The sequence below is a fragment of the Balaenoptera physalus genome, assembly GCF_965194825.1.
Source record: "Balaenoptera physalus genome assembly, chromosome: 5".
Taxonomy (NCBI): Eukaryota; Metazoa; Chordata; class Mammalia; order Artiodactyla; family Balaenopteridae; genus Balaenoptera; species Balaenoptera physalus.
The window spans coordinates 109453211-109477943 of record NC_138884.1 but is presented as its reverse complement, the minus strand read 5'-3'; the positions used below and the strand labels follow the sequence as shown (position 1 = coordinate 109477943).

The window sequence follows — 24733 nt, the reverse complement described above, 5'->3', positions numbered from 1 at the left end:
AATGTCATCTTCTATATGTACGATGATAAGTTTGGGAGGCTCTGCCCATAAAATATCCATAGAATATTCATAGAAGCATTGTTTCACCTGGAAACAACCTAAAGACCAGTAACAGGCAAATGAACAGCTTAGTATACTGTGATGTATTCTTTTAACGGAATACTATATGGCAGCAAAAATGTACTAACTGGAGGTATGCATATTACCATAGAAGGTGTGCACATTACCACAGACGAATTTCAAAGCACAGTGTAGAAGAAAAAAGCAAGTCTCAAATGATCCTTAAAATATGATTCTATTTATGTAAAGTTCAAAAATATTCAAAACTTAAAATATTGTTTAGTGATGTATATACATATACAGTAAAATGATAAACTTGTATTTAGAATGGTGGTAAACTTGGGGGCACGCAGGAAGCTTCCAAGGTGTGAGTATCGTTCTATGTTTCAATGTGTTGGGGGGCCCATAGCTGGTGTATTAAATAAAGAATGTACAGATTATAATCTGCTGAACAAGGAGGCACAAACCACCCTCATGGGGTTGGCAGGTAGCTCTTCCGGCATCCCAGCTCCCACTCTGGGGAAGTGAAAACCCCGGGGTCACTTTGATCAAATGTGCAGTTTCAATACATTCATACAAAGGAAGTAAAGTCCCAAGATTTGTTGCTTACAGATCACAGATATGGAGGTGGGGTTGAGGGAGGTGCAGTGAGCTGGGGGAAGGGCAGTCCTCTGTCCCAGATCACAAGAGAGCAGGAGATGGAGAGTGGGGTACCAAGCACCTGTTACTTATAAGGTGTTTGGGGCGGAGGTCACTTATTTTTTGAGTACTCAACTCTAAGTGGTTATTTTAAAAGGTGCCCCAGGAAAAGCAAAGCGGGAACTTAGGGCAGGAATCCTCAACTCAGGTTCTTATGTAAATGTCCAGAAACTGGGTGGGAGCAGGGTTGTCAAGTAGATGTTAAATTGTTGAGCTTGTGTGTGTGTATGTGGTGTGTTACGGGGAGGAAGCAGGGGTTCTAAGGTTTTGACAACCTTGGAAAATTCTGGGTTAAACGAAGTTAACCAGATTTCTTAGAAATCCATGTGTGCTCGTGTGACTAATTAATTTCCAAGGTCTGCAGTGTGAGGAAGCAGCCTTTGGAGCTAGTATGTGTTTTGTGTGGTTAGAGCTATGTAGATATTATTATCTGTGTGCTTCTCCTCCAGGAAGTTTCTGGAAGGTTGACTTGGCGGTGAGAATGGGGCCTGTGATTGCCAGCCTGCTCCTCGGCTTTCAAAATGCTCTCTTCTTTAGGTCCTAACCTTGCTTCAAACTCCATTTTATACTTAAACAAACAAAAAGACTCTCTTGTCCACCAGGAGTTCGTCCTTTGGCCAGCTTCTCTCAGGAAGGTAACTGTCTTCCCCGCTGCTGTGTCCTGCGGCACAGTCCCAGGGCAGCACAGCTGTCTGCCGCACGTGTTGTCACCCCTGGGACTGGGGCTCACACTTGTGTCCCTGGTGTTGGGCTAGGAGCTCAACAAATGTGCATCCCAGCGCAGCAGTTTCAGCGGGAAGATGCTGGCTATACAACCATTTCCTTCCCCTGAGAAAAGTGTCTGACTCAGTGCGTCAGGAAACACTTCTTGTTCTTGATTTAATTACACAAGGATAGCTAAGCAGTAATTTTAGGAAATGTAAGGTGCTCTCGCACTCAGCATGAACAATAAATAAAAAACAAATGAAAATTAAATCATTGAGCTCGAATCATCCCCCCCACCTCATCTCAAATCAGTTAGGTTTTCAGTTGTGGAGATGTTTGGGGATTCCTCCACTGTATCGTGGTCCTGCCGTGAGTGAGCCTGCTGCTGAGGTAGGAAGAGCCATCCTCCCTCTGTTGGGGCTTTGCAGAAAGAACCTGGACCTGGGGTTAGAAGACAGGAGTTCAGTCCCAACTTGGCTCACTGTGAGATCACCAGACGGCCATTCCTAATGGCTGGCCTTGGCAAGCCAGAGTTAGTAGGTCCTAATCTTGAAGAAGTCTAGGTGATGGGGTGGTCCAGCAGCATCACCCTGAAGAAAGAGGCCTGAAGTAGGCAGGGAAGGACCAGCCTCAGCTGCCGAGGAACTGGCTGCATTACTTTCGGTCTGGGGACAGGCTGCCCCTTTGGGACGTCCCGCTGCATTGGCCCAGCCTTGTGTCAGCTCCACAGATGCGTGACTGTTCAGGTTGCCTACGGAGGAGCCACGAGGCATGGCAGTTGTCACTAAGCTGAGACGAGGGAAATGGAGAGCTTGAGGTGGTGTGAAAGTGTTTCCCAGTGGGTTCTCCGGGGGAAGCTCCTGGCATCTTGGGCTGTGGAGTCAGGGGCTGTTCTGTGCCTTGTAGGACACTCAGCATTCCCAACCTCCTCCCTTCTACTAAATGTGGATCAGTGATGCCAAATCCTTGTGATGACCAAGAACCGCTCCTGTGTAGTTCCAGTGCCCCGTGGGGTGGCAGCTCCTCCCTACATGGGTTTCAGAACAGCTGGAGGTTAAGTGACCCAGCTGAGTTCCCAACCAGACAATTCCTTATGCAGCTGCAATGTTTACTTCCAACTTTGTTAAGAGGCTGCATTTCCTCACAACCCAGCTACTCAGTCCCGTAAGGTCGTGCCCAGGGAGGGCGTTACTAAACGGAATAAGACTGGTTTCACGTGGAGAATACATTCTCGGGTGAGCACTTCTGGTGAACCAATCTAGAACCATCTAGTGCAAAGATGGTTTGCCAAGGAGTCTGGAGCCTTGGAACCTAGTCTGGCTTCTTACCCTTAACTAACTTTGAGCTTTGGTTAAACTCAACCATATAAATGGAAATAAGGAGTTCTCACATTCCTTGTCTCCCAAGCCCCTTCCAGATCTAACATTCAATTCTACCGAGAGAGAGAGGCCATCACTGACTCAAATTTGAATGTGAAAATGGAACAATATATCTAAGACCAATTATTTAGAGAGATGAAACAGTTTTCACAGGGAGAAATTTTAAAATAGGGGAAAAAAAATTCTTACCACTCAAGTTTTGGGAAACATTTTATAATTTATATATAAAATCTCAGTAAGAAACAATGTAAAATGACAGAAATATCCACCTTACATTAAGAGTTCAAAAAAAAAAAATCACACACACTGAATGTAAATTTTAATTATAAAACAAGAATATGAACAAAACATTTTAAAACAATCTCAATTATTTGGCAACTCATCACATCATTGCTAGAGGCAAATTTGATCTTAAGAAAAGCTTAATCTTATGAAAAACTTAAGTTGGACAGTTTGCTCATATGAGAGTTAAAACATGTTTAAAAAAGAATCTGGCAATAAAGCCAGTTTCTATCTTGAAATAACTGTGTATAAAATAACATATAATCCTGAAGCTCGATAAACAGGAGTGACTTAATCTTCAATGCATTTCTCTTCACTGAAAAAGACATTATGGAAAGAACACGGGGCAGCACAGAGAGGAATGGACACCGACACAGGGGTTGCTGCCGCAGGTGACAGATGTAATTTTACTTGAACCGGAACTTCCTACGTCAGTGGGGCTGGTAGTAAAGTCACAGATGCGAGTATAATCTAGAAACAAGTTACATTCTTAAAAAACAGAATCACAACTGTGAACAGAAAAGCAATGGAGACCCCTTCTTGAGCTAAACTACTTTACTTGGATACATGCGAGAAGAGTCTGTATTTCCTGCCAGGTGAGATTCAGATAGTTACAGGGCAGGCAGAGTCCTAAAACATCTCTACTAATGACTGCATAGCATTTAAAACCCTTTTTTTTAATTAAAAAAAATAAAATAAAATAAACAGATATATAGCAAAGTTCACAGATAAGTTTTCTCTGTAAAATAAATAAAGTGTTCATTGATTAGCATCATACATACAGTAAAATACAACCTGTTTTTACATGTTTATATACTGTACACAGATTACCAATTGGCAGCCTGGTGTCTGATGGGCTGGAAGGGTTTGCGTGAGTGATGTGTCACATCGGGAAATCCCAATTTCAAATGTTAAAATATACAACTACTTTGTTTTGAGTTCAGGTACAAAGTAAACTTATTTTCCTTTATCTGAAATAAATGTACATAATACTTCTATGAACAATAGTTTATAAAGCTGTTTAAAACATAACAAGAAAAAGCTTGCACCTAGGAACTTGGAGCACATGCATGGCCTTCCCCTGGTTAAAAACAACAGCCTGTGGCCCTGAGGCTTGTCCCTCTTCTCTCTACCGTGTCCCCTTGTGGACCAGCCAGGGGTGGCCGCAGTCAGATTACCGCTTTGCCTTCTTCACCGGGGTCTCTTCCACCCTCTGCTGGCCTCTGGTGCGTGCCCCGGGAGGGCTGGCTTCTCTCTTGCGCTTGGTAGAAGGGGAGAGCTGTGCCTTTGACCTGCAGTAAACAAAAGTCAAGGCCGTGGTAAGACTTAAAAAGAGCTGCTTCAAGTAATTTGGGAGTTCTTCAAAAATTGGAAGATTTTTGACCTTGAGAGCCAAGAAGAGAAAACCTAGATAAGGTCTACACAGGACAAGGAGACTCTAGAAGAGCCTATGCTGACTGGTTATTTGCTGACAGCCTCACATCCTAACAGGGCACGGGTGGAGGAGTTTGGAAGCCTGTACTCTGCTTCCGGCTCTGTCCTACTCTGGGTGTGGACCTTGATCAAGACCACTTTCTTCTCTAGGCCCTAGTTCTTCTATCTATACAATAAAGAAATCAACGGCCAGTCCCATGTTGAAACAACTGGTGAGAACACAGCGGGATGGCAGCCTCCGTCTGAGCACGCGCACAACCGTGTCTCACAGGACGTTACCACAGAGGACAGCTGGCAGTGTTAGAAAAGGCAGGGGAACTTGAGAAGAGTTTCCTACCCAGTCTCCCTGCCAGCAGCCTAGCCCTGCTCGCCATTCTGCCATTAGACCAATTTGTCGGAAACTTCAGTTAATCATGTCAATATCACCATCTTGTTTTGGTTATCTCTTCTCTAGGATCTCTGATGCTTTCAGCACAAAGTCATCCAGGACGCAATACACAAAGTCCTTTACCATTTGCCCTCAACTGCTGCACCATTCTGGACTATAGTCCTGCCAGAGTAGCCCCATTCCCAAACACAAAGTGTTCTCTGACACGTTCATATTTTGGCATGTGATTTTTTTTTGGAACAACGCCACACCTCCTATCTGGCAAACCTCATTTTGAAGCCCCAGTTCAAAAGCAACTCCTTCTGGGGAGCCTTCCTCATCACAGAGCAAGCTGCCCTTCGGAAACCCCACAGCACTTTCCGTTGTTAATTTATCCACTGGGGTTTTTCAAATTGCAGGCTAGAGCCATTATTTTAAAACAATGTATTAATAGAACACAATAGACCATTGATATCACTTCTATTCAGTTTGGCTCATGAAAATTTTGTTTCAGTGACAGCGACAATATTGCAGAATACATTCTTAACATGAGCTGCTTACTGGCAAAAAAGTTTGAAAGTCAGGTACACATACGTCCCTCCATTAGACAGGATGTTTCTCCAGGGCAGCTGCTGAGGTTATTCCTTTTCCTCTCTCCAGCGCCTAGTACAAAGCCTGACACGTGTGAGCGAGCAGTAAATGTTATATCAGTGAAGACACTTGGAAAATAAAACTGCAGGAGTTGGGACTCTACTGATGTGAAGACATGTTTTGCTTATTGTTCCTTTGACAGCAGAAGTAAATAAGCTCAAATCGAGTCAAATATTGTTGTATATGATGTAGTTTCAGCATAATGTTATCTATGCATGTGTTGAGAACGGCTAAAAACCAGTGCTTGTCAATATCCCATTTCAAACCATGACCAGGGAAAGCCATCAGCCACTAAGTGCGCAGCTACTTACCGAGGAGTGGGCGTGTGCCAGCACTGTGCTGGATGCCATACAGCAGAGAACAGAAGCTTTGCGCAGGGGCTTCCGTCTAGCTGTGTGAGCTTGGCTAGGTCACCTGACAGACCCTTTCTTCCCACTCAGAGGGTGGCCTATGACCAGCACCACTGGCAGCACCCGCGAGCTTGTGAGAAACGCAGACCGTCAGGTCCTGCCCCAGACCTGCAGAATCAGAGCCGGCACCTTAGCAAGAGCCTCTGCGATTGGCCTGCACATTCACGTTTGAGAAATAATGAACCAGACCCTTCTGAGAGTCTTCTCATATAATAAGGATAAATACTACATTTTACTTAATGAGGATTAATGGGAGAATCTATGTGAAAGGTGCCCGGCACCTCAGTTTGCTTCGCTTTCTATAACGTGGGGATAATAATGCACACATACAAGTATGCTATGAAGATCAAACGTGATAAGAGACATGAAAACAGTGTTTATACAATGTGAGGTCTTTTATTTTTTGATGCTAGAATGTACAGAAGGTAAGGCAAGTCCCTGACCTCAAGGAAGAAGCTTATGGACCAGAGAGGAAAACAAAACTAACACACTTAAAGCAACGGTATACGCCGCTGTCAACTGCACAGCCCCGACTGGAAGGGCAGCAGGAAGGAGGTGAGGATGCGCTGAAGCAGGCAGGGCGGCGTCCTGAAGGGGGTGGGTGCACAGGACGGAAGGACCGGGCTGACTGGGGGCTGCTGGTGAGGGCGCTCCTCAAGGAAGAACCAGCACAAGCAGAGGTAAGGAGCAGGGGTCGGCACAACCTGCGGGAAGCGGGAAGATGAACCAGGCCACGCTGAAGGGGCGAGCTGGCTCGTGGCTGCGCCTCTAGTGCTCTGCTGTCACCTCATCACCTCTCCAGTGCTCTGGGCAAAACAGAAATGACCCTGGGCTGTTACCTGCTGGGCCCTGCTGCACTGATTTAACCAAGCATTCAGGTCTGTGACCACTCGGGGAGAAACAAGCCTTGTCTTTGGTTCTGGGGGGCAGGAGTTGGCAGGTAAGGCTCACAAGTGTCAAGGATAAAGCCTGTGCAGGAGGGCCGTGAGGTGGGGCAGACTGGTGAGGCCATCGAGACTCCTTTTGGCAGCCCTTCCTACTCTGTTTGGAGTAGGTTTCATTTGGAAAACAAATGATTCCCAAAGACAGTTATTTGGCAAGACAAGAATCTTAAACTTAGGGAGAAAGCATCACTGCACCAAAACCAGTCTCAGGGGTTTAAAAGTGACTTGAACGTCAGCAGGGACTTACCTTCCTAATGGGGGAGATTTACTAACTTTTTCACTGGTAGATAATTTCTCTTTTGCTAATTTTTGGTGATTTCTAGGAGAAACTGTTTGTGGGCTGCCAAGTTTGGATGCTGCACGTGTAGATGGCTCACTATGATGCTTTCTGAAACAGATTACAGAAACACTGGGCAATGGCAGCACTGAACACTCCAGTCCCTGGGACTCCAGAAAGGGCGAGGCTCCTCGTGGGCAAGTCAGAGAATGGGGACTAAAAGTAGGAAAATGGCTGGTTTTCTGGACCACTGTTGGTAAGCAGGTCTTCATGTCACCTGAGACTAACTCTGCTTATATGACTCTAGCTTTGCTTTCACTGTGTGGGATAGTATATCGTGATTTAGAGAAAGATCAATCTGTGATAAACAGAAAATATATTGGCTGATGATGTAAAATCCCAAAGTGCTCACCAGAGCAGAATAAGGGGCCAAGATCGATGAAAGTACAATTCACAAAACTGAATGTTAAGGCCCTGGAACCGGGTCCAAGCAGTCGCCTGCACAAGTATCAGGTGAGAGAAGAAATGCCCCATGAGGAAAAAGAACGTGCTGAGTTGGTATGCAGCCCAGGCAGAGGGAGCCCAGTGAGTTGGATGCATGTTGAAGCACAGTCTAGAAAATAAGGTGGACAGGCCTCTTCTAGATTCATCAGCGCACACTTGGTGCAAACATTTGCTTCTTAAAGAGAATACAGATAAATTGAGGAGAACAAACAGGATGATGAGGGGGCTCAAAACAAGAGAAGAGCTGGAAGCCGCCCTCCAGTGTGTAAGGGAAAGTGGTACAGGAGGCTCCAAAGGTAGACGCTATGGGGAGGCCAGCATCCATTGAACACAAGAGAATGCCATGAGGAGGTGGCTTTCCTGCCCTGAGGTAACACGCAGAAGCAGAAATACCTTTTCAGAGGAGCTGCTGGCAGCATGATCGAGGTACTGATGGGTTTGCAGTATGGACCCACTGAGACCCCATGTGACCCTGAGAATCTGTGAGATTATAAAGATGCCAGAGCCCTGGAACCAATCAACCAATGCCAAGGAATCTAAAGTGAAAAGAATCCATTTGTAAATCACAAGCTCCTAAAGTGCATTAAGGAGAAGCATTGATAATCCGGGTGATTATAGAACCGTAAGTCGAATATGATTTATTTTTGAAGAATAAATTTTAAAGGGCAAATCTGTTAGCTACTTTTAGACACTCACTTGAAGATGCCTAGAAGGTCTGTGGAACTTTGAGTTGGGCTCGACTATACTGGATGATCTTTCCACAAGTGTAAAAGAGGGAGGGGTGTCTGTACCCAAATGCACCCTCTCGATCAGCAGATATCTTAATTCTGTGATTCCTATTTATCTGAGCTGCCCCACCTAAAAAACAACCGTGAGACACCTCACCTTCAGCCCTGTGAGCTCCTGAAGTCTTCTGGCTCTAAAATCTCATTCTTTGAGAAACTAAACCACGTCATGAATGGCTAATAATGTACAAGTTTAGAGGAATTAGAAATAGGCTCATTTTAAGTCTTTATGTAAACATAACACATTATTACTCTTATACTACAGTGGCAGATGTTAATAAGTGATACTCTTGAAATAAATATTCCTGAAATCTTGGATTATGAAATTATAGATGATAATACCAAGATTAACATCTTGTGAATCACATTAAAAATGGAAAATATTCACGCTTCAGAGAAAGTTATAAAACTGTAAGGTGATGCAACATTTCTCAAAATGGGCTGTGGGGAAAGGAATACTGATTGATGTTAACAGGTATAATAACAGGGGCTGGGGGGCAAAGTATAACTGACAAAGTTAAACAGGTTTCTTTCCTTTAGGACCATGATAAGCCCTTAATATGGTAATGTACACTATGGCTTAAGAAGGAGAGAAAATTCAGAGGCATTCCCCAAACTCACTTGACCATTGTCCTCTTTTCTCCAGAGGCTCTGGCTATACTAGGGTTTGGGAGAACGTACTATGGGAAACATATGAAATTGCCAGTTATTTAAGTGGAAAATGGTGGCCATACTGGCGATCTCACGTGACGGACCTGTCACACAGCACTGTGAGGTGCATCTTACAACGGGTATGGGCTCATGATTTCTCTCTCTCACCGCAGCTAAGCACGCTGCACACAGAGACTGTGTTGTCCGTATCTGTGTTTCCACCCACGGTGCTTAGCACTGCATCTGAGACATCTCCTCATCCTTGATAAATATTTATGAAGGAACTAAATAGGTTCCACCAAACAGGTATCTAAAGCCTGGAAAAGATTCCAAAGTGATCCTCAAAAATGGTTTAAGAGGGAAAATAGCCTCTCCCAGAGGAACTGAAATGTCAGAGGGCTGGGAGCATGTGCTCTCTGCTGAGGATAAAATGAAAGCAAAGAGCTCACACTGTGGCACAAGTGAGTCAAAGACAAGAGAATGCCATGAAACCCACAGCTATTTTCTGATGGAGAAGCTGGTGAAGGTTCTGGACGCTCTCCTTCGTCCCCTGTTACCTCTGAGCCTCTGATCTGGTGCTGGACCTTGTGGTGGCTCCTGTGGGCTCATCCTCTTCCTCTTCTTCCTCTTCCTCATCAGACTCCTGGTCTTTCTTGTCCTCAGTTGCCTCAGAAACTGATTTCTGGCGTTTTCTTTCTGGCTCTGAGGATTCTGTTCAGATAGAAGGGTAACACCTGGATTGTACAATTCCCAAAGACACTTACAAAGGACAGAGTCACAGAGTTTAGAACAAAGGATATTAGGGCTTTGGAGGCAGAAGAAGTGGTTTTCCACTTCCTTTTTGTTTCAGCACTTGCAATTCACAACTGTTTAATTTAATCTCTGGGATAGTTTACTTAGGCAGTTCACAGCCAGCATTTGCAAAAAATTCGCATGTACTCAGAAAAGCATCTGGGATGTACCATTTCTGACACAGGATTAGAGCCATTTCACACATATTTATGTAGTATTAATACTAGCTGCACCCCCTGGATTTTTCCTCATCCAAAGAAAAACTCTTAAAAAGTTAAAAAGGTGATTCTGAAATGATAAGACTCTGTAATTAAGACTCTGCCAGGAACATACCAGCATCATCTGATAGCGTGAGCGAACGCTTGGGCTTTCTTCCCCTCCGACGCACATTTGCTACAGATTTTTCTTCACTGTCATCCTAGAAGCAATAAAATTAAAGTTGAAATGGTGGTCACTTGAGCATTTACTAAGTTTATTTGTAAAAGACATGTCTTGATAAGAAAATTAACACTTACATTGCTTCCACTTCGTTCTTGCAGGTTAGATGTTTCTTTATTGGACTCATCTTTAAGAAAAGGAAGATCTCTGCATTAATATTTTAATTAGTGTCAAATTAAATTTCAGCAGTCTGGCTTGCTGTCTGTGAATGTACCAGTGCTAATTAAGGTATTCTTACACGATTTATCATTGTTTTTGTATCAGCCAAGCAAACGTTGAGGTGGAATACCTAAGCAAAAAAGCATGTCGGAATGAAAGTCAGGATACCAAAGTTTGCGTTTCAGATCTGTCATGAATAAGCTATGTGATCTAGGCAAATTACTTAATTTCCCTCAGCCTCAGTTTTTTCATCTGTGAGATGAGGATTTGGGTTAGATTGCCTTCATGGTTTCTCTCTTTCAGCTCAAATGCTCTGAACCTGGAAAGGGAGGAGGAAGGGTACATCTAGGGAGCCCCCAAGAAACAGCAGGAACTGCAGGTCAGGATTCCAGACTTTACTCAAATTGTAATGGAGCTCTATAAATAGCACAGCCCTCATTTGATAGGTAAGAAAATGAGGCTTGAGTAACTTAAGTAATTTGTTCAGAGTCACGTAACTAGCAGGTGGGGGGGAGTTGGAATTCTTATGACTCCATATACTTATATCATGGTATCTAGAAAAGTACATTTTATAAGCCTATTTTAGGTTGTGAATACCTATTCTTTATGTATTTGCTTTCTGTAGATGTTACCATTTTCTGAGAATGTATCTTGGTAAGAAAAATGAAGTTTAGTTCAATGCACTGTTTGAAGCTAAGATTATGAGGATGTTGATTAGACACTCAACAACCCAAAAGTGGACTTATTAGTGATGAAGACTGTGTAGCTGCCTTTTCTGCAAGTTCACTAAACTAACGTAGGTAGAAGAGTTAAAAACCAAGAAAAAGGCTCACAAAGAAGAATCCAGTCTTTAACTGGTCATCATTACCCAGATTCAGAAAACGACTGCCCAACGACAATACTAAAACATAATTGCATAGCTTACAATAGACTCTTTAAAGGGCATTTGAGTTCTAAAGATTTCTTGTTGTATGGATATAAAATATTATAAAATTATGAATAAAAGATGGTTAAAAACAAAACATAAGCAAAACCTCCTTTTGTTAAAAAAAATAAACAAACCTTAATTTTCAAAGAGGCAAGAAAAAGTAAAATATGATCATAAGATCCCACGCATAGTTAAATGTGGAAAAAATTTTAAATTACACATTTGCTTTTACCTTGCTAATCAAAATATGTACTTTCCTGATATGACCATGCTATTTATTTGGTCCAAAATACTTGTCATACTCTTTTTTTTTTTTTTTTGCCTGTGTCAGCACTTTCAAACCCATCAATGGCTATTTTTTGCTTTTATGTATCAAAAAATTTAAACCAGGAAATTAATATATACACATCGTAAAAATTCTGGAAAATGCAGGCAACCGTAAAAACATGAAATGTCCCTACTATCGTACCACCCAGAGCTAATCATTATCAACATTTTGGAATATTTTTTCTCCTTGGAATGAGGACAAAAACGCTTCATTGAAACAATTTTATCTCTTGCATCCTAGTTCTGGAAGCTGCACAGGCTGCTTTCAAAATTCTTCTTCTGAAAACAATAGGCTCTTGGGCTGAATTCCTGTCTTCCTGATAAGAGTTCCCAGTCCCAGGTTGATCTATTTCTCCCTAAAACATGTCCACGAAAGTATGGTTTGGACACAGCAGTGCCTTCCCTCTTTTGCTCTGTGCTGCCCTCCCCCTCCTCTCTGAAGGCTTCCCAGACTAACAAAACTGAGAATGACTCAGATCACAGGAAAAGCCAATAGTCAGAGTCTCTCGTGGCTACAAGGATAGCTGCTTTGACCAAGGAAGCCACCCACTTCACTGGAAAACAATGAAATTCTAAAACCGTCCCTGATAGCCAGGCTGCCCCACCCCTTCCTTAGATCATATGCAGAGCAATGCTTTCAGGTACACACCTGTTTGCATTACTTTCTGTTTGCCGCCAGGGGGAGATTGCTCTACCTAAATTTAAACAAAGAAAAAAAGTGGAGTCAGCAGTTTGTTATCATCACATAGAAAGTCAATCAACAATGTAAAGAAGGTATAGGACCTCTGTTTATTATGTAGGCAGACTATCTGGAACCTACTTCCTGCAGTTGATTAAACATACCAAGCAAATATGGATGCCTATGATTCTGAACACACAGGTCTTTCCACAAGGAGGATTAGGGCTGCCACAAGCCTCTTTCCCAGCCACTGTGCTGCTACGCCGGGGGGCGAGCACTGGAGGGACACGCATGGCCCGCTGTTAATATTCCCCAATCCGGCCCGGTAAACCATCTTATGTGTTGGTTAATGCATTCACACTCTTACATGTGGCTCTTTGGTTCTGTTGTCTTATAAGAATTCTAGTGAGATAATTAATGCAGATATTGTTATAGTACTTTATATCCAAGGAAATGGGAGTCTCGAGAGGGTCACATGACTGGCCCAGTATCACAGATGTGGGAGTAAGTGGCAGAGCTGAGGCTTGAATCCCATTTGCTTTTGTTAGGTCAGTGGACATGTTTGTCCTCTTAATAATGCTATCATTGAAACTCATGCAATGATGTCTTGGTACAATGGTTTTGTTGGGTATACACCTCAGGGTCAAAGATAAAGAATATTAAAAAAGATAAAGTATTACTGCCGATTTTCCTGCATCAAAATTGGTGTACATTCTATTATAAAAGGGCCTCCATAGAAAGTAGTAAGGTAGACACTTTGGAGGTTTCCATAAAGAAGCCGTTATGTAAAAATCATATAAAACAGCTATTTTCTATATTTTAATCAAGGATGACAAGAAGATAAGTCCCTAGATAATTTATATAACTGAACTGACAGGTGAGGATAGAATCAGAGTGAATTACAATTAATATAATTATATTTATATGAAGCTATTAGTAATCATAATATAATCTGAATGGTTATTTGATGTTTTATTTAAGAAAATCTCTTAAAGCTTTTCAAATACTTTTTTAAAAAGATAGTTGAAAATACTAATATTGCAGTATACTCTTTCCAGGTCAAGAGCAGATATTTGAAGAATTCTCATCTTTTGCAATTACTTACAGTGACAATGCCAGCATCTGTTTTGCAGTCATCTTCTAAAAAATAAAAATCTCACTTAGAAAATCAGTTGAAAATTTCTTTTGTGTGAACTGAAAACACACCAAATACCTACTTGTTTTTAATGATGTTTCTACAGGGTGTTTACGAGGTCTTCCTCTTTTCCTTTTAATAATTACCGGCTGATCTTCCTAAGGGGGAAAGGGAAAAAAAAGCAATAAAAAGTTTTATCCTCTATTATACAAATAGTTTGCTTTCTCAAAATGGGATTTAGAGTTCCCTCCTAAGAGGTCTCAAATCCCAGCTTTGTCTCTTAAAAAATACGTGACCTTAGGCTTAGTGCTTCATTTCTCTCAGTGCAGTCCCCTCACTTGGTAAACAGTGCTAACTGAGTATGAATTCACGGAGTCCTGAGGATTATGAGATAATGCGATAATGGAAGTAAGCGCTCAGTGTCAGCTTTTACTTCTGTAATAAATATGTATGTCCACTTAAATGTGGATTTAGTCCTAGTCACTTGTGACCAAATGGGATCCCTTATAAAAAATAAAGGAGGCCACTGAAAACAAACAGAACTATTAAAAAGTTGTATCAACAAACAATAAATGCTGGAGAGGGTGTGGAGAAAAGGGAACCCTCTTGCACTGTTGGTGGGAATGTAAATTGATACAGCCACTATGGAGAACAGTGTGGAGGTTCCTTAAAAAACTAAAAATAGCACTACGATACCACCCAGCAATCCCACTACTGGGAATATACCCTGAGAAAACCATAATTCAAAAAGAGTCATGTACCACAATGTTCATTGCAGCTCTATTTACAATAGCCAGGACATGGAAGCAACCTAAGTGTCCATAAACAGATGAATGGATAAAGAAGATGTGGCACATATATACAATGGAATATTACTCAGCCATAAAAAGAAACGAAATTGAGTTATTTGTAGTGAGGTGGATGGACCTAGAGTCTGTTATACAGAGTGAAGTAAGTCAGAAAGAAAAAAACAAATACTGTATGCTAACACATATATATGGAATCTAAAAAAAAAAAAAAAAAAAAGGTTCTGATGACCCTAGGGGCAGGACAGGAATAAAGACGCAGAGGTACAGAATGGACTTGAGGACATGGGGAGGGGGAAGGGTAAGCTGGGAAGAAGTGAGAGAGTAGCACTGACATATATACACTACCAAATATAAAATAGATAGCTAGTGGGAAGCAGCTGCATAGCACAGGGAGATCAGTTCAGTGCTTTGTGATCACCTAGAGGGGTGGGATAGGGAGGGTGGGAGGGAGGTACAAGAGGGAGGGGATATGGGGATATATGTATATATATAGCTGATTCACTTTATTATACAGCAGAAACTAACACACTATTGTAAAGCAATTATACCCCAATAAAAATGTTAAAAAAAAGAAGTTATATCAAGACTGGCAAACTTGGCAATGGTTATCTAGAAGATCTGGCTGGTGTACAAGTTGTTTCCCTTGATTTATGGGCCTCCGTCTCAGGTCACTGTGATTCTGTGTCCCACTGGGCTCTCTGCAAATCCGAAGGGGCCTGGAGTGGGCAGGGATGGAGGTCTGCCTCTCCTGCAGCCTCCCAGGAATCCCTGACCTCACCTTGTCAAACTGGGTCCCGTTTGGCACTTGCTGCAGGCCTTCCGCACATCCTGCTGCTGCGGCTCCCATTTCGTTCTGCTGGACTCCAGGGCTCTGCAGCTCCCTGTTCTCTGACCTGAGCTGCTGCCTGGCTTGGTTGTGCTAAGCCTTTGGGTCAGGAAGTGACATGGACACTGAGGTACAGATCTGGGCTGATCCCATGTGGCTGACAGAAGTAGGTCTCATACAAATGTTTGGATAAAATTAAGATATAGGGAACAAAATGAATCAAAATGACACTGATAAAGTGCACTGCATGAAATGCTGTCCTAGTGCACTAAAAAAAAAAAAGAGCTACTTCAAAAGCATTTAAGAAGAACTTTGGGTAAGAGCATTGAATGTATTTTATTTGCAGTACGTAAATAAATCTGAACAAATAAATATAGAAAACATTTCTCACCTCCTGAGATTTTATGTTGTCATCATCATTCTGCTCTGTCTTTTCGCCAGCAGCCTCACTGCTGCTGTATTCATCTGCAGAAAGAGCAGAGCTCGTTCACTGCTGGGGACTACACTCAGCCTCAGCGCCAGGACACCTACCAAGGTGACCTACGTCGTCCCCGTCACACATGCACACAGACTCCATTCTCAGGTGGACACACCAAAGTTAATAAGCCAGAGTCTGGTTAACCGATAAGAAGCACACTTTGGGTAAAACAGGAGCCAGATTAAAAATGATTCCCAAGCGCTACTGATACTCAGCGCGACGTACTGTGTTATAAAGGGAAGGCAGATCGGCAAACTGCAGTTTCAGTTGGCGAAGCCTGGTGAGAGATATGCTGACTGCTTTGAAGGATTAGTCTCCTCTTAAAACAATTTATCTAAGTAGATGTATTACTCACCTTTTTCTTCCATGGCCCTTGAAGCAGTGTTGTTTGTCTTAGAACTTGTTTTAGGTAACTCTTCCAAATCTCCAGAGTTCTCTTCCTATGGAGAAGTTGAACAAGACAAGAAGCTTCTTTTTCTTATTTCAACAATAATTTCCTAGCAGTCTTTTAGGTATTTGTGGGAAATTTTTTAAAAAGTAACAATCTTGCTGCTTGGGAAACTACACAAAAAGATACAAAATCTGAAGGCAGAAAAGCATGAGATAAGGCTATAAAGCAACAAGGCCATTTTTTTTTCCCCTGCAAAATGGAAATTGCTCTCCTCCCTCACCCTGGACTTTTCAAGAGAAACTCCAAAGAAAGAACTGAAAGGAATTTACAACAGATTTTTTTTTTTTTCCTTTGTTGGTGGAGGGGAGGGACTGGGGGAAAGGAATAAAGCAGAAGATGCCAAAGAGAACTTCTGGGTATCCAGCTGGGCTGATTTAGAGCAATGATCTCTCAATGGTTAAATTATTTGCCCTTAGTTACAAAGAAGTTTTGAGCATGAAATACCAAATTGTTTATACTATGATACTAATATAATGTGTAAATAAAAATATACAAGTTAAATTTAAAATCAGAGTACTGTTTTATATTGAGAATATTATATGCATATGTGATTTTTAAATGAAAATAATTAAGTCAGAGTATATTTAAACTTAACATTAAAAACCTTACATAAAGTTGAAGGGAAAATAAAAGGATACCCTTTAAGCTGTTTCTTTCCAAATTCAGGAGCACTGTCTCAAGATTTTTGCTCTGGATAGGGCAGGGGGAGTGATGGGCTTTTTTAAAACCCAGTATCTTTCCTTGGCCACAACCAACTGAAATTCATGACAATATGTGACTTTACCTCTTCGGTTGTTAAAATTCTTTTACTACTTTTTATTTAGTTTATCAGTTATCGGGAGGAAAAGAGACTATAAATTGGTTTTAGTGAGCTGGAAGTCAGCTGCATATATTTATAAGGTGACTTAAATACTTTTGGAACAAGTCGGAAAAACAATAGATTAGGGAAGGAGAGAGAACGAGAAGATGGAGGTGGACTGGAATAGACACTGAGAAGTCCTGAGTCTCGGAAATGGAAGAACACCCAAGAAGAGGTTATCTACCAGGAAATGGAGAAATCTGGGCCTAGAACAAAAGACAGGGTAAGAGCAGAAATGAAAATTTGTGAGCCGCTTCCCTGAGTCACAAGGTGAAAATAAGCTCATAGGAAAAAAGAGGCAATGAGGGAGGGCCCATCCTTGGACTACCTATATTTTAGGGGCTGGAGTTATGGTAAAGAGAAAGCCAAATATTAAAATTTTTAAACAGTATGTATCACTGTATTTCACTGTTCTCATGTGAGTATATCTGTAATAAAGCATATTACACTTGGGAAGAAAGGACCTAGAAACCTAAGGAAGTCAATAATATGAACAAAAACCTAAGCAATGATTATATCTAAACTGTGATATTAATACAATCTTGCAGTTTAAGATTATAAAGTACAACATTTGTTTTTTTTCCTTTGAGAGAGCCTAAAAAATATACACCTTTTATTATTAGAGATACATAAAGTAAAAGGGATATTAGAACTATATATATAATATACACACACACACACATATATATAATACAAAATAAGTATACACAGTGATGTAATTAGGTTACCCCTAAAACTTAAAATTAATATGTGGAAAAAGTACCTTTGTATCTTGTGGCTCAGTTTCAGAACATTGCCTCTGTCCTGTTTCTATTTTGGAATCCAGGACATCTGGATTATCATCTGTAAATCAGTTTGCACAGAATCACAAAGAAATAAAAGCCAAATGAAAAATGAAATGCATAGTTCTATTTTAAAAAATGACAGTTTGAGACTTCTTTCTTAGGCATTTATGATATCATGTGACTTGAGCACTGAACACTGGCCTTGGCCCTAGCAAAACCAAAAAAATAAAATAAAAAAATCTACAAATGCTCAAATGGCACCAACAAAGCAGGAGGTTCTGTGGAGAAGGCTTAGGACATAGCGTTTCCAGAGACTCTTTTATTCTTGGCTGAGCTGTGTGGCTGTGGTTCCCCAACCAGGGATTGAACCCAGGCCACGGCAGTGAAAGTGCCAAGTCTTAACCACTGGACCTCCAGGGAATCTCCGTCCACAGATACTTTTAACTTCCTGAACAGGTTAGCACCTAAGAGGTATGGCTTAGCAATTAAGACCATGCTCTTGGGAATCAGATTTACGTGATGGCACCTGGCTGGGGCCCAGGCCCAGGTTACACAGGAAGCCTGGGTTTTTGTGATTTCCAGGGGTTGGGTCTTCTGCAGGGAATAATCTAGTTTCTAGATCAAGTCCAGAAAAGACCCTGGAGGTGTCAAGCTGGTCTGGAAACACACTAGAGTTAAGAGTTGTAAACAATTGCTACCCTCAAGAATTTTCTATGTTACCGGCCCATTATTTTGGATGTGAAAATAATATGATTTTCAAAGATATCTAAAACAGGAACATGTATATTCTAGATACCCAGTTCATCTTCTGAAGAGAGGTACTGCTTCTTTCCTTTTCTTTTAGGCATGTGCCTTTCTTCCTCTTCAACCTAGAATTAAGAGTGACTATATTAAAGGCAGTAGAATTTGGATCCAAATCTACTTAAAGAGGGGCACATTGTATTAGTTTCTAGCCCTTGGAATAAATTTTTTAAAAATCTAGAATAATGCTTCTGGCATCTAGATTTGGATTAGACTCATTTTGTAAGCTTGAGGTTTTTTTTTTTAAGATTTTAATATAAATCCATACAAAATATCCATATCTATTTCTGGTTACATACTGTTATTTCAACAATTCTAAAATAGGTTAAAAAAAATTCTCATTTTACCACCTCTGAAGTCAAACTATGTCTTACAATTGATGGCATGTCATAAATTAATTGGCAACATTTTTCTCCCCTCTTGGTGGCCTACTAAAGGGCTGATGAATGGGAGTTATATGAAAAAACATCCTTGATTGTACCGTAGGGACATGTCCAAATAACCTGGGACCTGCCAAATTACCTAAACCTTACAAGAACATAAAGAAGTAACAGTGATATGGAGAACTCTTAATACATACATTGAATTTCTTATATACACAAAGAGGTAAAAGCCTTTGTGCACAGGAGAAAGCACTATGCATAAAACATGAAATACTTGAGTTTCTTATGAAAACCCACCTCTTTAGGATTTGTTTCAACATTATGACTTCTTATGGCTTCTGTGTTGTCTTTTCCACTATTGGATATCTCTGAGTAATAAATACAAAAGAAAAAAGAAAAAACAAAACCCCACCTTAAGTATTCACTCCAATACTTATTTTAGGGGTGTGTGTGGAAGGGGGAAGGAAAAGAAGAAAGAATACTTTACAAATGACTGTGGTGGGATCCTCACAAAAACTATGTCAGGTAAGTTCCATGATTTCCATTTCTAGACTTGAGTAAATGGAGTTGAAGGAGGGAAGAGAATCACTGGAATTTACATGGCAAATTTCAAAGCCATTTCTCCCCCCAGCTCCTGTAGCAGCACAGTATGAACAAGTGTCCAAGGAAAACAATAGATCATGCATGGTAGCTCTCTTTGTAATTGGGACAAGTTGCAAAAAACCTCAATGTCCACTAACAAAAGAAGCAAAATAGTAACTGTGGTATATTCACACCATGAAATACTAAAGAGCAACTGAAGTAAAGTAACTAGTTATACATGTCAACATGACAAAAAAGAGATTGGGATTGGGGAGGGGGGTGCATAATATGGATTCAACTATATCTGTAACATTTTTTAAAAAAGTTATGAAGCAAATATACTGCATTTTAAGATATGACAAAACTAGGTGATGGGTACATGGGTGTTTATAATTATTGCCGCTTTACTTTGGTTTGAAATATGGTATAACATGTTATAAAAATAACTGTATAGGGGATTAAGACCTCTTTCCCCATTCTTGGAATAGGGAATCAACAAAATCAGTAGGATTCAACAAAATTCTATATTTTGTTTTGAGAAGAGAATTATCCCTCTGGGGTCGGCAGTCTCTGCAGGTTGCATGCAATGAGGCCTGACTCCTGGGCGATGAGCCTCATAAATGTGATGTCCCTGATCTGCTACCAAATTGAGACTGCTTGTCAGAAATCAACGGTTAAGTACTCAGCACAGAGCCTCTCCTATGATACAAACCACTGGGGGCTATACATTTTGTATCCACATTGGATAAATCCACTGTGAGGTTTCTGGCAAAGTTCTAGTAGCTATTTAAGGCAAGGCACCACTTACAAGCTATGTGGCCTTGAATGAGACACTGGACCACTCCATGCCTCAGTTTCCTCAACTACAGATGTGATGCTGTTAACACTCATTGTAATGGATCATATAAATTAGATGAGTGAAAATTTGCAAACTAATTATAATTAGCACAGGGCATGTCACACAGAAGGCACTCAACAAATGATAATTATAATATTAAAATTACTACTATGAAATTCACTAACTTACCTTCTTTGCTTTGAGATTTGCTATGAATTTCATTTGTTTTTGAGCCTGAATTTTCGACCTAAACACGCAATAGAGAAAGTTACTTATGGATAATCTCACACAAATCTTGAATATCTAGAAAATAATCTGGCCGTGTGTGGGAACGCTTAAAGGAAATGGAGTACGTGTTTTTTTTAAAAATTTCACTCAGAAGCTCAAGAGCATAGGGCATTTTCCTTTTGAAGAAGTTTCAGTTTAACAAATTAGCATCACACTGTGTTTATTCTCCTTGTCTTTAAAATGGTTATGGCAAAAGAGTAAGAAATAAGAGAGAAAAAATTTCCGAATTCTATGATTTCTCTTCCCATCCAACAATCCCTGAAGATTTTCTTTACTAAAAAATGTTGAGGGGTTCTGTCATTCTGTCATAAGGTTTCCCTTTGGCAAATCTTGTCAACTGTACTTTTTTTTTTTTTTTAACACAGAGAGGAAGTCTTAGAATATCCTACGATATTCTAAATCCTAGCTACAGAATTTCATATTTGGAAAGGACAGTTGTGCTTAGACGGGAAAAAGCCAGCTGCTGGGGGATTCGGGGAAACAAGGTCTGATGCTGGGGAGCTCTGGAGGTTTCGGCCACATTTAGAATCCTTTGAACTCCTGGAGGGTAAACCTGAACAGAACCAAGTGGGGCTTTTCTCTTCCTTTTACTCAGTAGACTGTGTGTGAGCTTCTAGATACAGACTGGGATGTCTCAACAGGGTGAGGTAAGCCCTCTGATGCCACAGTTGTCTGGTAGGAAGCAAAGCTCTTCTGAGTCCTCTAGGGGCACTGGAAAGAATGTAGCTGTCTGTGATTTGCAAGCATTTTACAAAATGTTCACTTCTCTATGCATTAAGAAAGACAAAAAAACAAAACCAAAAAAAAAACACAAACTCAACTCTTTCAAGCACAAAAGGGATTATGAGAGCCACAGCTGGGAAAAAATATGTATATATAGCAATTATAGTTTAGTATCTTCACAAAAGGTTTCTAAAGACATAAAGTAAACTTTAGTTCTTAAAATAAAGTCGGTTTGGTCTACAGCACCAGGATAATTTAAGACATCGCAGTCCAATTTGCAATCCCATTATAGTAATAAAAAAATAGAAAGCTCCTAGCTCTTTGAAGGATTTCATTAGGATTACCAGGGGAGTTCCCTAGTCTGAGGGATCTGGGCCGCCTTCTATTTCCTTAGTGCTGTTTCATGACATTGTCCTGAAGAGCCACTAGAACACAGTGCTGCTGAATTCAGAGTGACTCCTTTTTTCTGAGAAAAACAACTAAATTTCCTGACATCAGTGGATATAGTTGAACATGAAACTGAAGGTGTCAGTAGGTTGAACTTGAATGGAGAGCACGTCCTGTCTCCTAAAGAAATGCACAGCCAGCCCCTCCCCTAAATGTAATCGCTCTCAAAACCCCAAATCAAAGCAACCCCAACTAATAACAACACAACTCTAACCATTACAGTGACTTACATTTAGTGATTCAATCACCAACAAAGGCTCCCTCTGTAGTTCAGCTGTTCAAAAATAAAAATGAGAAATAAGGAAACTGAATGTTGTTTCTGAACCACAGAGAAACAAATTTAGAGCTTTTTAGTTAAGTCGGAATATGTCGCTAAGTGGCCTAGCTGCTTTTGTGAAATATAAAATTCTGACCAATTATATTCTACAATCCGTGTTCTGTCGTACTACCAGAAAAACAATGTTGCCTGCATTTTTACAGTAATGGCAGTGATCCATTAAATCACTATAGTGATGTAACCATGTCGGCGTCTGAAGCTTAGAAGGACGGTGGAAGGAAGGCCTTTGCTGTAACTGTTAAGCGACAGTGTAACACTGGTTCATTTAAAAATAATGCCATCAAATGAAAAGTTAGATCCTATCCCTTCAAACAGCAATGGTCTGTTTATATTCTTTGGAAACTTGAAGTACAGGGTCTACTGTTTCTACTCAACAATGACAGAACACACATTTTTCTTTTAAAAACAACTTCCTTTTACGTAAGTAGATCTCTTATTCAACCGTACCTAAACACAGCAAAGTAACCTGAAATATAACTGGGGGAACAAAAGACTTCAGAATCCAAAAATGTTACCTTCTCGACAATTAACAAATGAGATATTAATTATTTGTATTATAACACATACATACAAATTTTAATTAATGCATCTGTCCAAGTTTTGGATAGATTAGTCATCGTTAGGGTTTTAACATGTGAGCATGAATGGCTTACCAGGTCTTGCGGTGGTCTTCCAGGACTGCCTGGTACTTTTGCTTATAAGGCTTCTGAGGTCACATACTTTGAAGGCTGCCCTTTCAGACGGTTGTGCCTTGGAAGGTCCCCACCCTGACTGCCCCAGATAGTTCCAGGTGAGGATTTATACACACTGCCTTTCTCTTTGCCTTGTCCACTGAATATACACCTACTTATCCTTCAGTATTTGCCTCCAAATTAGGGGGGGTATCAAGTGCTTGAAATGAAAATGCAAAACTTACATATTCTTTGACCTCTCAACTCACTCTTATGAAAACACTTGGGGAAATGCATGGTTACATGCATATGGAAGCTCACTGCAGTTAGTAAAAGCTACAAAAACTGGAGACCACTGAAATAACAAATGGGAAAATGCGTTACAGACCACTATTAAAACAAATGAAGTTGATCTGTGTACACTGACAATGAAGGCTGCCCACAATATATGGCTGAGTGAAAAAAAAAATTATAGAACAGTATAATTCAGGTACCTAAACTGAATCAGAATAAGTCTCAGGATTTCAGCCATGATTGACAGCACAAAGATATCTTCCTAAAGACCAAGAATGAGAAAGTGATTACTTCTGCTGGGGGCTAAAGGAGAAGATAAGAAATTGGGCCTTTGCAAGCTGTGTCTTTGCTCCTGGATCATGCTTTACCTGAACTTTTCAGTTTTTTGAATGCTATGGACTGGATGTTTCTGTCCCCCTCACATGGAATATACTGCCACCCACCCCATATACTGAAATCCTAACCCCCAATGTGATGGTATTGGAGTTAGGGCCTTTGGGAGGTAATCAGATTTAGATGAAGTCATTTGTAAAGTATAAAGTGGTCCTGAGACCAAAGTGTTTGAGAGCCGCTGTCCTAATCCCGTCTGACACTGAGGCTCTCCCCTAAAAAATACTTAGTGGACACCGAATACTACTGCACAGAGAGACTGAGAGGAGGCTATGCAAGTGGGGAGTAGCTTCAGTAACTGGGCAACTGCCAGAGCCCAGGAGCCATGAGCGTGAGGTTAAAAGAAGTGGGAACAGGGGCCGGAGACTAGCCTTTTGGAAGTGAACTGTGATAGCACCTGAAAGGACAGGGAGGGCCACACTGACACTTTTGTGAGCTAGAGCAAGGGTTTGCTCCAAAGCAACTTGTTTGGCCATAATTATTTGGAGACATTGGATTTAAACAATTACCTTACATAATATTGATTGACATAATATTGATACTTCATGAGAAAAAGTATAAGTTAAAAATGAAATAGAAAAGAGTTCTCTCTAACCTATGTTAAAAAGTGAGAGGTAAATCCATATAGCCTGTCGATGTCTTATTACAAGTTAGCTACTAATTTTATGTGGCAATAAACGATAAAACCACATGCAAGGAAAAAGTAATGTGAACAACCACTAAAAGGAATTTACCGATTCCACTCAGCTTTCTCCCACTTGGACTTTCTGGTGGTGCAGGAATTTCATGATTTTTCTCTTCCTCTGATGGCACAAATACCTAAAAAGTCCAAAGCACCATAACAAATAAGTTAAATGAGGTTTTTGAAATAAGAAGGTAAGTTTAATTCACCTCAAGTGAATTAAAAAAAACACCCAGCATCCTGTGACAATATAAAAGTCTACTTTCAAGTTTGTGAAATTTAAAAATGAATACTGTCAACCTTCAGAAACAAAAAAATAAAATAAGATATGATAAAACTAATTTCATCCATCAATGGCTCTCCTATTGCTTTAAAGTAAAAGAGTACAACACACAAGGCCTTTCCTGATCTGCCCCACTTCCTCAAGAGGCTCAAGTCTCACCACAGCTCACCCTGAACCACTGCAGTGCCCGCTGTGATAAA

General features: G+C 40.7%; 1 protein-coding gene across 6 annotated transcripts in view; it reads right to left on the bottom strand.

The window, feature by feature from the left end:
- Positions 1-3149: 3149 nt before the first annotated feature.
- The window catches only part of BOD1L1 (biorientation of chromosomes in cell division 1 like 1), a 54881-nt gene continuing 33297 nt past the window's right edge, over positions 3150-24733 (bottom strand). For 2 of the 6 annotated variants that reach the window (XM_082461959.1, XM_082461963.1), the window contains exons 12-26: positions 24303-24387; positions 22107-22150; positions 20608-20665; positions 19296-19366; positions 18611-18683; positions 17793-17872; positions 16075-16159; positions 15633-15706; positions 13689-13764; positions 13577-13611; positions 12442-12487; positions 10456-10505; positions 10274-10358; positions 9706-9859; positions 3150-4417 (exon numbers count right to left, since the gene is read on the bottom strand). In XM_082461959.1, coding sequence (XP_082318085.1) covers positions 4300-4417; positions 9706-9859; positions 10274-10358; positions 10456-10505; positions 12442-12487; positions 13577-13611; positions 13689-13764; positions 15633-15706; positions 16075-16159; positions 17793-17872; positions 18611-18683; positions 19296-19366; positions 20608-20665; positions 22107-22150; positions 24303-24387 — 1134 coding nt within the window. In that variant the 3' untranslated portion in view covers positions 3150-4299. The other 4 variants (XM_082461964.1, XM_082461960.1, XM_082461961.1 and 1 more) reach the window with 4 other exon arrangements.